The sequence below is a fragment of the Oncorhynchus keta genome, chromosome 13 (assembly GCF_023373465.1).
Source record: "Oncorhynchus keta strain PuntledgeMale-10-30-2019 chromosome 13, Oket_V2, whole genome shotgun sequence".
NCBI lineage: Eukaryota > Metazoa > Chordata > Actinopteri > Salmoniformes > Salmonidae > Oncorhynchus > Oncorhynchus keta.
The window spans coordinates 3,883,306-3,900,744 of record NC_068433.1 but is presented as its reverse complement, the minus strand read 5'-3'; the positions used below and the strand labels follow the sequence as shown (position 1 = coordinate 3,900,744).

Sequence of the window (17,439 nt, the reverse complement as noted above, 5' to 3'; positions counted from 1 at the left end):
CATCTCCCTCTTCTCTCTCAGTGAGTTCCATTGTATTATCTCTCCTACTTCCCCCTCATCCCCATCTTATCTCTCCCTTCCATTGTATTATCTCAGTGAGTTCCATTGTATTATCTCTCTCCTCTCAGTGAGTTACTTCTCCTCTCCCCCTCTCCATTGTATTAGTGGTCCCCTCAGTGAGTTCCTCTCTCTATCTCCCCTCTCCTCTCTCTCTCCCACATCTCCCACTCTCTCTCTCCTACTCTCCCCCTCCTCCCCTTCCTTGTATTCCCTCAGTGAGTTCCCACATTGTATTCTCTCAGTGACTTCTCCCCCTCATTCTCTCTCTCCTCTTCTCTCCCCTCATCCCCCTCTCTCTCCTATTATCTCCCCCTCTTCCCCCTCTTCTCTCCTGAGTTCTCCCCCTCATTATCTCCCTGAGTTCTCTTCCTACTTCTCCCCTCATCCCCTCTCATCTCCCACTTCTCCCCTCAGTGAGTCTCCCTATTCTCCCCTCATCCCCTGAGTCTCCATTGTATCTATCTCCTCTCCCCCTCTCTCTCTCCTACTTCTCAGTCAGTCCCCCTCTCTCTCTCCCCAGTGAGTTCCCCCTCACCCCCTCTCTCTCTCCTACTTCTCAGTCATCCCCCTCTCTCTCTCCTACTTCTCCCCCTCATCCCCCTCTTCTCTCCTATTCTCCCCTCATCTCCCCTCTCTCTCTCTCACATCTCCCCCTATCTCTCTCCTACTTCTCCCCCTCATCCCCCTCTCTCTCTCTCCTCCTACTTCTCCCCTCATCCCCCTCTCTCTCTCCCATCTCCCCCTCTCTCTCTCCTACTTCTCCCCTCATACCCCTCTCTCTCTCCTACCCCCCTCCCTCCTCCAGGACCATGCAGATATAGAGTGGAAGTTTGCCCGGACCAAGTTATGGATGAGTTATTTTGACGAGGGGGGTACTCTGCCCCCTCCCTTCAACATCGTCCCCAGTCCTAAGTCAGTGTGGTTCCTCTGTCTGTGGGTTCACCATCGCCTCTGTAGGAGAGGAGCGCCCCCTGCTGACGACACAGACAAACACCACGACCTACGAAAGTTCCCGGTAAGAAGATACAAACACAAACACATAAATGCAACACACACACACACAGAGGATGCCATGCCCGAGGGGGCACAAACAATCGCTTTAGAGCCCTAATAATACAAGGTAGATAGGTCCTACTACTGTTCTGAAACGTAGCCGTACACTGGTAGCCATACTCTGGTAGCCATACTCTGGGAGCCGTACTCTGGTAGCCGTACTCTGGTAGCCGTACTCTGGTAGCCATACACTGGGAGCCATACTCTGTTAGCCGTACTCTGGTAGCCGTACTCTGGTAGCCATACTCTGGGAGCCGTACTCTGGTAGCCATACTCTGGGAGCCGTACACTGGTAGCCGTACTCTGGTAGCCATAAACTGGGAGCCGTACTCTGGTAGCCGTACTCTGGTAGCCATAAACTGGGAGCCGTACTCTGGTAGCCGTACTCTGGGAGCCGTACACTGGTAGCCGTACTCTGGTAGCCGTACTCTGGTAGCCGTACTCTGGGAGCCGTACTCTGGTAGCCGTACTCTGGTAGCCATACACTGGGAGCCGTACTCTGGTAGCCATACACTGGGAGCCGTACTCTGGTAGCCGTACTCTGGTAGCCATACACTGGGAGCCATACACTGGGAGCCGTACTCTGGTAGCCGTACTCTGGTAGCCGTACTCTGGTAGCCATACACTGGGAGCCATACACTGGGAGCCATACTCTAGTATCCGTACTCTGGGAGCCGTACTCTGGTAGCCGTACACTGGTAGCCGTACACTGGGAGCCGTACTCTGGTAGCCATACACTGGTAGCCGTACTCTGGTAGCCATACACTGGTAGCCGTACTCTGGGAGCCGTACTCTGGTAGCCATACACTGGGAGCCGTACTCTGGTAGCCGTACTCTGGTAGCCATACACTGGTAGCCGTACACTGGTAGCCGTACTCTGGTAGCCATACACTTGTAGCCGTACTCTGGGAGCCGTACTCTGGGAGCCGTACTCTGGTAGCCGTACTCTGGTAGCCGTACTCTGGTAGCCGTACTCTGGTAGCCGTACTCTGGTAGCCATACACTGGTAGCCGTACTCTGGGAGCCGTACACTGGTAGCCGTACTCTGGGAGCCGTACACTGGTAGCCATACACTGGGAGCCGTACTCTGGGAGCCATACACTGGTAGCCGTACTCTGGTAGCCGTACTCTGGGAGCCGTACTCTGGTAGCCGTACACTGGTAGCCATACCCTTGGAGCCGTACTCTGGTAGCCATACACTGGTAGCCATACTCTGGTAGCCATACACTGGTAGCCGTACACTGGTAGCCGTACATTGGTACCCGTACTCTGCTAGCCACACACTGTAACTCTCGATTCAGAACCATCGATAGAAGGCTACAGCCAGTCAATGCAACTATGGATTCAGAACCATGGACAGGCTACAGACAGCCAACTTAACTATCAAATCAAATCAAAATCAAATCAAATTTTATTTGTCACATACACATGGTTAGCAGATGTTAAATGCGAGTGTAGCGAAATGCTTGTGCTTCTAGTTCCGACAATGCAGTGATAACCAACAAGTAATCTAACTAACAATTCCAAAACTACTGTCTTATACACAGTGTAAGGGGATAAGGAATATGTACATAAGGATATATGAATGAGTGATGGTACAGAGCAGCATACAGTAGATGGTATCGAGTACAGTATATACATATGAGATGAGTGTGTAGACAAAGTAAACAAAGTGGCATAGTTAAAGTGGCTAGTGATACATGTGTTACATAAGGATGCAGTCGATGATGTAGAGTACAGTATATACATATGCATATGAGATGAATAATGTAGGGTAAGTAACATTATATAAGGTAGCATTGTTTAAAGTGGCTAGTGATATATTTACATAATTCCCATCAATTCCCATTATTAAAATGGCTGGAGTTGGGTCAGTGTCAATGACAGTGTGTTGGCAGCAGCCACTCACTGTTAGTGGTGGCTGTTTAACAGTCTGATGGCCTTGAGATAGAAGCTGTTTTTCAGTCTCTCGGTCCCAGCTTTGATGCACCTGTACTGACCTCGCCTTCTGGATGATAGCGGGGTGAACAGGCAGTGGTTCGGGTGGTTGATGTCCTTGATGATCTTTATGGCCTTCCTGTAACAACGGGTGGTGTAGGTGTCCTGGAGGGCAGGTAGTTTGCCCCGGTGATGCGTTGTGCAGTCCTCACTACCCTCTGGAGAGCCTTACGGTTGAGGGGCGGAGCAGTTGCCGTACCAGGCGGTGATACAGCCCGCCAGGATGCTCTCGATTGTGCATCTGTAGAAGTTTGTGAGTGCTTTTGGTGACAAGCCGAATTTCTTCAGCCTCCTGAGGTTGAATAGGCGCTGCTGCGCCTTCTTCACGACGCTGTCAGTGTGAGTGGACCAATTCAGTTTGTCTGTGATGTGTATGCCGAGGAACTTAAAACTAGCTACCCTCTCCACTACTGTTCCATCGATGTGGATAGGGGGTGTTCCCTCTGCTGTTTCCTGAAGTCCACAATCATCTCCTTAGTTTTGTTGACGTTGAGTGTGAGGTTATTTTCCTGACACCACACTCCGAGGGCCCTCACCTCCTCCCTGTAGGCCGTCTCGTCGTTGTTGGTAATCAAGCCTACCACTGTTGTGTCGTCCGCAAACTTGATGATTGAGTTGGAGCGTGCGTGGCCACGCAGTCGTGGGTGAACAGGGAGTACAGGAGAGGGCTCAGAACGCACCCTTGTGGGGCCCCGTGTTGAGGATCAGCGGGAGGAGATGTTGTTGCCTACCCTCACCACCTGGGCGGCCCGTCAGGAAGTCCAGTACCCAGTTGCACAGGGCGGGGTCGAGACCCAGGGTCTCGAGCTTGATGACGAGCTTGGAGGGTACTATGGTGTTGAATGCCGAGCTGTAGTCGATGAACAGCATTCTCACATAGGTATTCCTCTTGTCCAGGTGGGTTAGGGCAGTGTGCAGTGTGGTTGAGATTGCATCGTCTGTGGACCTATTTGGGCGGTAAGCAAATTGGAGTGGGTCTAGGGTGTCAGGTAGGGTGGAGGTGATATGGTCCTTGACTAGTCTCTCAAAGCACTTCATGATGACGGAAGTGAGTGCTACGGGCGGTAGTCGTTTAGCTCAGTTACCTTAGCTTTCTTGGGAACAGGAACAATGGTGGCCCTCTTGAAGCATGTGGGAACAGCAGACTGGTATAGGGATTGATTGAATATGTCCGTAAACACACCGGCCAGCTGGTCTGCGCATGCTCTGAGGGCGCGGCTGGGGATGCCGTCTGGGCCTGCAGCCTTGCTAGGGTTAACACGTTTAAATGTCTTACTCACCTCGGCTGCAGTGAAGGAGAGACCGCATGTTTCCGTTGCAGGCCGTGTAAGTGGCACTGTATTGTCCTCAAAGCGGGCAAAAAAACTATCGATTCAGAACCATGGACAGGCTACAGACAGTCAACTGAAAGGATAAAGTTGGATGCTCTGTCAATTTCAGCCCCATCAGAGAGACAGCCTGGACAACAGGAGCAACACGCCACGGCTCACCTCAGAGTAAAAACCAATCGGCTACATTGGTCATTGTCAGTACACCCATCAAATAACACAGGGCTGTATGTCTGTCAATAGCAATTCAACCCTCAAAAGCAAGTAGCCTAATGAAGGTCAGGGCGTGGGATCCGGACTGGAGGGAGACTCTGGTGGATCCGGACTGGAGGGAGACTCTGGTGGATCCGGACTGGAGACTCTGAAGGATCCAGACTGGAGGGAGACTCTGAAGGATCCGGACTGGAGGGAGACTCTGGCGGATCGGGACTGGAGGGAGACTCTGGCGGATCGGGACTGGAGGGAGACTCTGGTGGATCCGGACTGGAGGGAGACTCTGAAGGATCCGGACTGGAGGGAGACTCTGAAGGATCCGGACTGGAGGGAGACTCTGGAGGATCCGGACTGGAGGGAGACTCTGGTGGATCCGGACTGGAGGGAGACTCTGGTGGATCCGGACTGGAGGGAGACTCTGGTGGATCCGGACTGGAGGGAGACTCTGGCGGATCGGACTGGAGGGAGACTCTGGTGGATCCGGACTGGAGGGAGACTCTGAAGGATCGGGACTGGAGGGAGACTCTGGCGGATCCGGACTGGAGGGAGACTCTGGTGGATCCGGACTGGAGGGAGACTCTGGCGGATCGGACTGGAGGGAGACTCTGGTGGATCCGGACTGGAGGGAGACTCTGGTGGATCCGGACTGGAGGGAGACTCTGGCGGATCGGGACTGGAGGGAGACTCTGGTGGATCCGGACTGGAGGGAGACTCTGAAGGATCCGGAGTCTGGTTCATTCTTGGGAGCAATTTCCAAACGCCTGAAGATACCACGTTCATATGTACAAACAATAGTAGGCAAGTATAAACACGATGGGACCACGCAGCCGTCATACGTCTCAGGAAGGAGACGCGTTCTGTCTCCTAGAAATGAACGTACTTTGGTGTGAAAAATGCAAATCAATCCCAGAACAACAGCAAAGGACCTTGTGAAGATGCTGGAGGAAACAGGTACAAAAGTATCTATATCCACAGTAAAACGAGTCCTATATCGCTATAACCTGAAAGGCCGCTCAGCAAGGAAGAATCCACTGCTCCAAAACCGCCATAAAAAAGCCAGACTACAGTTTGCAACTGCACATGGGGACAAAGATCATACTTTTTGGATAAATGTTCTCTGGTTTGTTGAAACAAAAACAGAGCTGTTTTGCCATAATGACCATCGTTATGTTTGGAGGAAAAAGGGGGAGGCTTGCAAGTCGAAGAACACCATCCTAACCGTGAAGAACGGGGTGGCAGCATCATGTTGTGGGGGTGCTTTGCTGCAGGAGGGACTGGTGCACTTTACAAAATAGATGGCAGCATGTGGGAGGAAAATTATGTGGATATATTGAAGTAACATCTCAAGACATCAGTCAGGAAGTTAAAGCTTGGTCACAAATGGGTCTTCCAACTGGACAATGACCTCAAGCGTACTTCCAAAGTTGTGGCAAAATGGCTTAAGGACAACAAAGTCAAGGTATTGGAGTGGCCATCACAAAGCCCTGACCTCAATCCTATTGAACATTTGTGGGCAGAACTGAAAAAGTGTGTGCGAGCAAGGAGGCCTACAAACCTGACTCAGTTACACCAGCTCTCTGTCAGGAGGAATGGGCCAAAATCTTATTGTGGGATGCTTGTGGAAGACTACCCGAAACGTTTGACCCAAGTTAAACAATTTAACGGCAATGCTACCAAATACTAATTGAGTGTATGTAAACTTCTGACCCACTGGGAATGTGATGAAAGAAATAAAAGCTGAAATAAATAATTATCTACTATTATTGTGACATTTCCCATTCTTAAAATAAAGTGGTGATCCTAACTGACCTAAGACAGGGAATTTTTACTAGGATTAAATGTCAGGAATTGTGAAAAAGTGAGTTTAAATGTATTTGGCTGAGGTGTATGTAAACTTCTGACTTCAACTGTATGTTCTGCAAATACACATTTCTAAACACAAGAAAACACTTGATCATAATCTCATGTCGCTCACTCAAATGACACACACACACACGCACGCACGCACGCACGCACACACACACAACACGCACACACACACACACACACGCACGCACGCACACACACACACACACACACACACACACACACACACACACACACACACACACACACACACACACACCTGGCCTGATTTCCAGTCCTGGGCCGAGTTCCAAACTGACTCTTATTCCCTATATACACTGACCAGGGCCCATGGGACTCTGTAGTGCACTAAGCAGGGAAGAGGACTGTAGTGCACTACGTAGGGAAGAGGGGTGATTTGGGACACAGGCCAAATGTGGGCTGAATTATATAACACCAAGAATCCATCTGATGCTGCTGATATGAGTGGGCGAAGTGTGTGTGTGCGTGCGCGTGCGCGCGTGTGTGTGTGTGTGTGTGTGTGTGTGTGTGTGTGTGTGTGTGTGTGTGTGTGTGTGTGTGTGCGTGTGTGTGCGTGTGTGTGTGTGTGTGTGTGTGTGTTGGTACATAATGTGCTTTACCAGTATATCATTTATTTTCAGGAGCATCATGCAGACAGCCTGATACAGAACCAGCATTATCAGGTATTTCTCTCTCGGGGTGTTTTCACACTTGGTCCCTTTCAGACAATTTTTGTTACAAATGAAATTGTGAATTTAAAAGGAAGTCAAACATCTCAAAAGGTGGTCGGAGTTCGGGTCGATAGAATTACACGGTCTGGTTCTTTTTAGGACAATGTGAACATAAAGCTCCCTACTGTTTCCCCTGACATAACCCCTCCCACTAGACATAACCCCTCCCACTGGACATAACCCCTCCCACTAGACATAACCCCTCCCACTAGACATAACCCCTCCCACTAGACTACTGACATAACCCCTCCCACTAGACATAACCCCTCCCACTAGACATAACCCCTCCCACTAGACATAACCCCTCCCACTAGACAACCCTCCCACTGGACATAACCCCTCCCACTGGACTACTGACATAACCCCTCCCACTAGACATAACCCCTCCCACTAGACATAACCCCTCCCACTAGACTACTGACATAACCCCTCCCACTAGACATAACCCCTCCCACTGGACTACTGACATAACCCCTCCCACTAGACTACTGACATAACCCCTCCCACTAGACATAACCCCTCCCACTGGACATAACCCTCCCACTGGACTACTGACATAACCCCTCCCACTGGACTACTGACATAACCCTCCCACTGGACTACTGACATAACCCTCCCCACTAGACATAACCCTCCCACTGGACTACTGACATAACCCCTCCCACTAGACTACTGACATAACCCCTCCCACTAGACTACTGACATAACCCCTCACATTAGACTACTGACATAACCCCTCCCACTAGACATAACCCCTCCCACTAGACTGCTGACATAACCCCTCACATTAGACTACTGTTATAACCCCTCCTACTAGACTACTGACATAACCCCTCCCACTAGACTACTGACATAACCCCTCACATTAGACTACTGACATAACCCCTCCCACTAGACATAACCCCTCCCACTAGACTGCTGACATAACCCCTCACATTAGACTACTGTTATAACCCCTCCTACTAGACTGCTGACATAACCCCTCCCACTAGACTACTGACATAACCCCTCCCACTAGACATAACCCCTCCCACTAGACTACTGATATAACCCCTCCCACTGGACTACTGACATAACCCCTCCCACTGGACTGCTGACTACTGACATACCCCTCCCACTGGACTACTGACAAACCCCTCCCACTGGACTCCTGACATAACCCTCCCACTGGACTACTGACATAACCCCTCCCACTGGACTACTGACATAACCCTCCACTGGACCTCCCACTGGACTACTGACATAACCCCTCCCGCTGGACTGCTGACATAACCCCTCCCACTGGACTACTGACTGCTGAACCCCTCCCACTGGACTACTGACAAAACCCTCCCACTGGACTACTGACATAACTGGACTACTGACCCCTCCCACTGGACTACTGACAAACCCCTCCCACTGGACTACTGACATAACCCTCCCACTGGACTGCTGACAAAACCCTCCCACTGGACTACTGACATAACCCCTCCCACTGGACTACTGACATAACCCCTCCCACTGGACTACTGACATAACCCCTCCCATTGGACTACTGACATAACCCCTCCCACTGGACTACTGACATAACCCCTCCCACTAGACATAACCCTCCCACTGACTACTGACATAACTCCTCCCACTGGACTACTGACATAACCCCTCCCACTGGACTACTGACAAACCCTCCCACTGGACTACTGACATAACCCTCCCACTGGACTACTGACATAACCCCTCCCACTGGACTACTGACATAACCCCTCCCACTGGACTGCTGACAAACCCTCCCACTGGACTGCTGACATAACCCCTCCCACTGGACTACTGACAACCCCTCCACTGGACTACTGACATAACCCCTCCCACTGGACTACTGACATAACCCCTCCCACTGGACATAACCCCTCCCACTGGACTACTGACATAACCCCTCCCACTGGACTACTGACATAACCCTCCCACTGGACTACTGACATAACCCTCACATTGGACTACTGTTATAACCCCTCCTGCTGGACTACTGACATAACCCTCCCACTGGACTGCTGACATAGCCCTCCCACTGGACTACTGACAAAACCCCTCCCACTGGACTACTGACATAACCCCTCCCACTGGACTACTGACATAGCCCCCCACTGGACTACTGACAAAGCCCCTCCCACTGGACTACTGACATAACCCCTCCCACTGGATTGCTGACAAAACCCCTCCTGCTGGACTGCTGACATAACCCGTCCCACTGGACTACTGACATAACCCCTCCTGCTGGACTACTGACATAACCCCTCCCACTGGACTACTGACATAACCCCTCCCACTGGACTACTGACATAACCCCTCCCACTGGACTACTGACATAGCCCCTCCCACTGGACTGCTGACATAGCCCCTCCCACTGGACTGCTGACAAAACCCCTCCCCGCTGGACTGCTGACAAAGGCCCTCCCACTGGACTGCTGACATAACCCCTCCCCGCTGGACTGCTGACATAACCCCTCCCACTGGACTACTGACATAACCCCTCCCACTGGACATAACCCTCCCACTGGACTACTGACATAACCCCTCCCACTAGACTACTGACATAACCCCTCCCACTAGACTACTGACATAACCCCTCCCACTTAAAGGGGCAGAAGCCTGAATCACAACATAGGGTCCACAACCTGTTCTACCTCTTAAAGGGGCAGAAGCCTACCTAATTTTCAATGACAGCATTATTTAATTAATCTGTGTGTGTACATGTCAGTCTCCTATGGATTCATAAAATGTTATTTTCTTTTAAAAAAAGTGTCGGACAGGGGTGTCCATGGTGACAGTGTTGTGGTTAACAGGAAGTAATGTCATTGTTAACAGGAAGTGATCCGTAGCCTGGTGAAGAGGTACGTGGCGGCCATGATACGCAGTTCCAAGACGGACGAGGGACTGACCGAGGAGAACTTTAAGGTGTGTGTGGAAGGAGGACGTTTTGCCAATTAGATTGACATCGACCGTAGTTCCTTAGAAGAGTATATGTAATATCTATCTGTCTCCACTTCACTCCATCCCTCTCTCTCCATCCCTCTCTCTCCATCCCTCTCTTATCCCTCTCTCTCCATCCCTCTCTCTCATCCCTCTCTCTCATCCCTCTCACTCCATCCCTCTCTTATCCATCTCTCTCCATCCCTCTCTCATCCCTCTCTCTCATCCCTCTCACTCCATTCCTCTCCATCCCTCTCTCTCCATCCCTCTCTCTCATCCCTCTCTCTCCATCCCTCTATCCATCCCTCTCTCTCATCCCCCTCTCTCCATCCCTCTCTCTCCATCCCTCTCTCTCCATCCCTCTCTCATCCCTCTCTCTCCGTCCTCTCTCTCCATCCTCTATCCATCCTCTCTCCATCCTCTCTCATCCCTCCCTCTCCCATCCCTCTCCCTATATATCATCCAGTCTCTCTATCTCTCTCTGGACATTCATCCCTCTCTCTCCACCTCTCTCGCCATCCCTATAGTCTTTCTCAGTCATTTATAATAATATGTGATAAAATAATATTAAAGTGTATGTAATAAAATAATAATAATAAGATGTAATATATGTGATAAAATATAATAATAAAAATATGTATCTCTCTCTATCCCTCTCTAATCCCTCTCTCCATCTGTAAATAATCCCTCTCTCTCCATCCTCTCTCTCATCTCTCCATCTCTCTCTAATCCCTCTCCTCTCCAAAATCCCTCTCTCTCTATCCCTCTCTCTCCATCCCTCTCTCCATCCCTCTCTCTCCATCCCTCTCTCTAAGATTCATCCTAATAGTAATAATAATATGCGATAAATAATAATTAAAATAATAATAATAAAAGTCTCTCTGTCCTCTAATATGTGTCTCCATCCCTCTCTCTCCATCCCTCTCTAAAAAAATCCTCTCTCTCCATCTCTCTCTAACCCCTAAATCTCTCTCCATCTCTCTCCATCTCCTCTCTAATCCTCTCTCTCAAAAATCCCTTAATAAGATTAAATTAAAACTAATATGAAGTTAAAAATATATATGCTTGATAAATGCCGTCATAATGTATTAATAATATGTGATAAAAATATGTAAAAATAATAATAGGACATAAAAATATGTATGGCATATATAGTGATAAAAATAATGATATATGTTTTATGTATAAATTAAAAATAATAAGTGCAAATAATAATATAAATAAAAAATAAAAATAATAAAGTGTCATAACTTTTGTGTATTTTTTCGATGTAAAGTAATAATAATGTATTAAATATTAGAAAGTAAAAATAATATAAATAATGTGTCATGTAGATAAGTAATATGTAAAAAAGTCTCCATCTCTCCATCTCTCTCTATCCCTCTCTCTCCATCCCTCTCTCTCCATCCCTCTCTCTATCCCTCCCTCTCATCCCTCTCTCTCTCCCTCTCTCATCCCTCTCTCTCCATCCCTCTCTAATCCCTCTCTCTCCATCCCTCTCTCTCCATCCCTCTCTCCCATCCCTCCCTCTCCATCTCCAATCCCTCTCTCTCCCATCCCTCTCTTTCCATCCTCTCCATCTGTCTCAATCCTCTCTAATCTCCATCTCTCTCCCATCCTCTCTCTCCATCCCTCTCTTTCCATCCCTCTCTCTCTATCCCTCTCTCTCATCTCTCTAAACCCCTCTCTCTCCATCTCTCTTAATCTAAATCCCTCTCTCTCCATCCCGCTCTCTCCATCCCTCTCTCTCTCCATCCTGTCAATCAAAGATTAAATAAGTAAAAAATATAATAATGTGATGTGTGATCAATATGTGATAAATATGTGTGATAAAAGTAATAATATGTAAGTGATTAATATGTAAGTGTAAAATAGCGATAAAATGTAATAATAGAATTAAAAATAATAATATTAAAATATGTAAAATAATAGAAATTTTAATATAATAAAAATAATAATGTGAAAAATAATAAAGATTAAAAATAATAATGATCGTAAAAATATGGTTAGTTAAAAAATATGCGATAAAAATAAAGATTAAAATAATAAAATATAATTAAAAAATATGTGTAGTTAAAATAATAATAATAAGATTAATAAGATAAATAATAATAATAAGATTAAATAATAATAAGATTAAAAATAATAATTATTAATGACGTATAATAATATTAAATAAATAATAATATAGATTAAAAATAATATAAAAAAATATTCTCCGTCCTAAAAATATCCCTAAAAAATCTTTCTCCATCCTTAAAAATCCTCTCTCTCCATCTCTCTCCACCCCTCTCTCTCCATCCCTCTCTCTCCATCTCTCTCTCTCTCATCCCTCTCTCTCATCCTCTCTCTCCACCCTCTCTCTCCATCCCTCTCTCATCCCTCTCTTCCTCTCCTCTCTCTCATCCTCTCTCTCCTCCCTAATAAGATAAAAAAATAATAATCTAAATAAATATCCTTAAATAATAATAATAATAAAATAAAATAAAATGAATTAAATAAATAATAATGGGTAAAAGTAATAAATGTCCAAAAATAATAATCTAAGTCTAATATTAAATAAAAAATATAGTAATAAAAATAATAATAAGTGTAAATAAGTTTTAAATATTAAAAATAATAATAAGATTAAAAATAATAATAGTAAAGAATTAAAAATAATAATAAGATAAAAATAAAAATAATATAAGATAAAATCTCCATCCCTCTCTCTATCCCTCTCTCTATCCCTCTCTTCTCCATCCATCTCTCTCTAACCCCTCTCCATCCCTCTCTCTCCATCCCTCTCTCTAATCCCTCTCTCCATCCCTCTCTCTATCCCTCTCTCCATCCCTCTCTCTCCATCCCTCCCTCTCCATCTCTCTCCTAATCCCTCTCTCTCCATCCCTCTCTCTCCATCATAATAAGTCTAATAATAATAAGATAAAAATAATAGAAGTTAAAAAATATGTTTTAAAAAATATGTAATAAGATTAATAATAATAATAATAAAAAAATAAATAAATGACGTAAATAAAAATAATAGATTAAATAATAATGTAAATAATAATAATATTAATAATAATAAAAAAAGTAAAATAAGATTAAAAATAATAATGTAAGATGTAATAGTTAAAAATTAAAAAATTAATATTAAAAATAATAATAATAGTAAAAAGATTAAAAATAATAAGATTAAAAAAATAATATTAAGATTAAATAATATTAATAGATTAAAATAATGAATAAAATAATAATAAGATAATAATAATAGTAATGATGTAAATAATAATAATAATTAAATATAAATAATAATAAGAGTAAAAAGTAATGTAGTGTCTAAGTAATAGACGACAATGGTCAATATTATGAATTAAAAATGATCAATAGACAAATAATATTAATATATTAATATGGGTAAATGAATAATAGAATTAAAAATATGTAGAAATATGTGAATTAATAAATATCGAATTAAAAATAATAATAAGATTAAAAATATATGTGTAATAGTAGATTAAAAATAATAAGACAAAAATATGCGGTAAAAATATGTAGAAAAAGATATTGTTAACCAGCGTCATAGTAATAATAAGATTAAAGATAATAAGCCGTAATAAGATAATAAAGTGTATATGTAAGATTAAACCAATAGTGACGAAGGTAAAGTAAATAATAAGGTGTTAGATTAAAGTAATAATAAAATTAAAAGTAATATTAATAATGGATAAATAATGTAAAGAATTTTAAAATATGTAATAAATAAAAATAATGAATTAAAAAAATATGTAATCAGATTAAATAATAATGATCTCTCCCATCTCTCTCCATCTCTCTCCAATCCCTCTCTCTCCATCCCCTCTCTCCATCCCTCTCTCCATCCCCCCTCTCTCTCCATCCCTCCCTCAAAATCTCTCTCTAATCCCTCTCTCCAATCACTCTCTCTCCCACCCCTCTCTCTCCATCCCTCTCTCTCCATCCCTCTCTTTCCATCCATCTCCTCTCTCTTCCCTCTCTCCACCCCTCTCTCCATCCCTCTCTCTCATCCCTCCCTTTCCATCCCTCTCTCTCTCATCCCTCTCTCTCCATCCCTCTCTCTCCACCCCTCTCTCTCCACCATCTCTCTCTCCTCTCCCTCTCTCTCATCCATCCCTCTCACCCTCTCTCTCTAATCCCTCTCTCTCATCCCTCCTCTCCATCCTCTCTCTCCATCCCTCTCTCCATCTCTCTCTAACCCCTCTCTCCATCCCTCCCTCCCTCTCTCCATCCTCTTCCATCCTCTCTCATCTCCCTCTAATCCCTCTCTCTCTCTCCCTCTCTCTCATCCCTCTCTCTCCATCCCTCTCTCTCTCTCTCTCATCCCCTCCCTCTCCATCCTCTTCTCCATCCCTCTCTCTCTCCCTCTCTCATCCCTCTCTCATCTCTCTCTCTCTCTCCCTCTCTCTCCATCCCTCTTAAAAATGTCTCCATCTCTCTCTTAAAAATATGTCTCTCTCCATCCTCTAAGTAATCCTCCTAAAATCTCTCTCTAATCCCTATAAAGTGTATCCCTCCCTCTCCAAAACCCTCTCTCTCCATCCCTAAATAATAATCTAATCCCTCCTCTCTCCATCCTCTCTCTCATCCCTAAAAATCTCTCCATCCCTCCTTAAATCATCCATCTCTCTCCATCCATCCCTCTCTCTCCATCCTCTCTCTCATCCTCTCATCCTCTCTCCATCCCTCTCTCTCTCTCCTCTCTCTCATCCCTCCTCTCCATCCCTCTCTCTCCATCCCTCTCTCTCCATCATCCTCTCCATCTCCCTCCCAGATCTCTCTAATCCCTCTCTCTAATCCCTCTACCCCTCTCTCCATCCCTCTCTCTCCATCCTCTCTTAATCCCTAAAATCCCTCTCTCTCATCTCCTCTCCATCTAAAAATAAAAAATCTAATCCCTAATAAAAAATACAAAATTAAAAATAATAATAAGATTAAAAATAATAATAATAAGATAAAATAATAAGATAAAAATAATAAAGTAAAAATATATATAAGATTAAAAATAATAATAATAAGATTAAATAATATGTAAAAATAATAGATTGATTAAAATAATAAGATTAAAAATAAATAAAATAAAAATATAAAAATATGTGTAAGTAATATGATTAAATAATAATAATAAGATTAAATAATAATAAGATTAAAAATATTAATGAATTAAAAATAATAATAAGATTAAATAATAATAGATTAAATAATATGATGTAAAATAATAAGTAATAAGATTAATAATATGATTAAATAATAATAAGATTAAATAATAATAGTAAGATAATATTAATAAGTAATAATAATAATAATAAGTAAAATTAAGATAATAATAATAATGTAAATAATAATATGTGGATAAATAATAATAATGAGATTAAATAATAATAAGATTAATAAATGTAATAATAATAATAATAATTAAAATATAATAATAATAGTAATGTAATAATATAAAATAATATGTATAATAATAATAATAAGATAAAATAATAATAATATAATGTAAGTAATAAATATATAAGATTAAAAATAATAATAAAGATTAAATAATAATGTAAATAATAATGATTAAATAATAATTAAGTAATATAATAGATTAAAATAAATAATAATAAGGTAAAAATAATATGTCAAATAATCTCCATCTGTAGATTAAATAATAATCTCTCCATCCCTCTCTCTCATCCCTCTCTCCATCCCTCTCTCTAAAAATCCCTCTCTCTCATCCCTCCCTCTCCATCCCTCTCTCTCTCCCTCTCTCTCATCCCTCCCTCTCCATCCCCTCTCTCCATCCTCTCTCTCATCCTCTCTCTCCATCCCTCTCTCTCCACCCCTCTCTCTCCATCCCTCTCTAATCCCTCTCTCTCATCCCTCTCTCCATCCCTCTCTCTCATCCTCCTCTCCATCTCTCTCTAAAAGATCCTCTCTCTCCATCCCTCCCTCTCCATCTATCTCTAAAAATATCTGTGATTCCATCCCTCTCTCTCTCTCCTCTCTCTCATCCTCTAATAAGCCATATTCTCTCTCTAAATAATCTCTCTCAATAATCCCATATTAAAATAATCCCTAATAGATCTCTCTCCTCTCTCTCTCATCCTCTCTAATCCCTCTCTCCCTCTATCCCTCTCTCTCCATCCCTCCTCTCCATCCCTCCCTCTCCATCCCTCTCTCTCCATCCCTCTCTCTCATCCCTCTCTCCATCCCTCTCTCTATCCCTCTCTCTCATCCCTCCCTCTCCATCCCTCTCTCTCTCCCTCTCTCTCATCCCTCTCTCTACATCCCCCTCTCTCCATCCCTCTCTCTCTATCCCTCTCTCTCCATCCCTCTCTAACCCCTCTCTCTCCATCTCTCTCTAATCCCTCTCTCTCCATCTCCCTCTCTCTCCATCCCTCTCTCCATTGCTCCCTCTCCATCTCTCTCTAATCCCTCTCTCTCCATCCCTCCCTCTCCATCTCTCTCTAAACCCTCTCTCTCCATCCCTCTCTCTCTCTCCCTCTCTCTCATCCCTCTCTCTCCATCCCTCTCTCTCCTCCCTCTCTCTCATCTCCCTCTCTCTCATCCCTCCTCTAGAATCCCCTCTCTCTCATCCCTCTCTCTATCCCTCTCTCTCCTCTCTCTCTAATCCCTCTCTCTCCATCCCTCTCTCTAATCCCTCTCTCTCTAATCCCTCTCTCCCATCCTCTCTCTCTCATTTTAAATCCCTCTCCATCCCTCTCTCTCTCCCTCTCTCTCATCCTCTCTCTCCATCCCTCTCTCTCCATCCCTCTCTCTCCATCCCTCTCTCTCCATCTCTCTCAATCCCTCTTTCTTATCATCCTCTCTCTCATCCCTCCTCTCCACCCCTCTCTCTCTCCCTCTCTCTCATCCTCTCTCTCATCCCTCCCTCTCCATCCCTCTCTCTCATCCTCTCTCTCCATCCCCTCTCTCTCCATCCCTCTCTCTCCATCCCTCCTCTCCATCTCTCTCTAATCCCTCTCTCTCATCCCTCTCTCTCATCCCTCTCTCCATCCCTCTCTCCATCCCTCTCTCCTCATCCCTCCCTCTCCATCCCTCTCTCTCTCCCCTCTCTCTCATCCCTCTCTCTACATCCCCCTCTCTAATCCCTCTCTCTCCATCCCTCTCTCCATCCCTCTAACCCAATATGTGTCAAAGTCTCTCTCCATCTCTCTCTAATCCCTCCTCTCTCTAATCCCTCTCTCTAATCCCTCTCTCCATTGCTCCCTCTCCATAAT

The 17,439-nt window shown here is 44.6% G+C and overlaps 1 protein-coding gene across 1 annotated transcript in view; it reads left to right on the top strand.

Annotated features, from left to right (window-relative positions):
• Positions 1-17,439, top strand: part of LOC118379866 (short transient receptor potential channel 5-like) — an 88,424-nt gene that overhangs the window by 54,082 nt on the left and 16,903 nt on the right. The window contains exons 14-16 of the mRNA XM_052460726.1: positions 866-1,075; positions 7,160-7,201; positions 10,091-10,180. Of these exons, the coding sequence (XP_052316686.1) occupies positions 866-1,075; positions 7,160-7,201; positions 10,091-10,180 (342 nt within the window). The remainder of the gene's footprint in view (positions 1-865; positions 1,076-7,159; positions 7,202-10,090; positions 10,181-17,439) is intronic.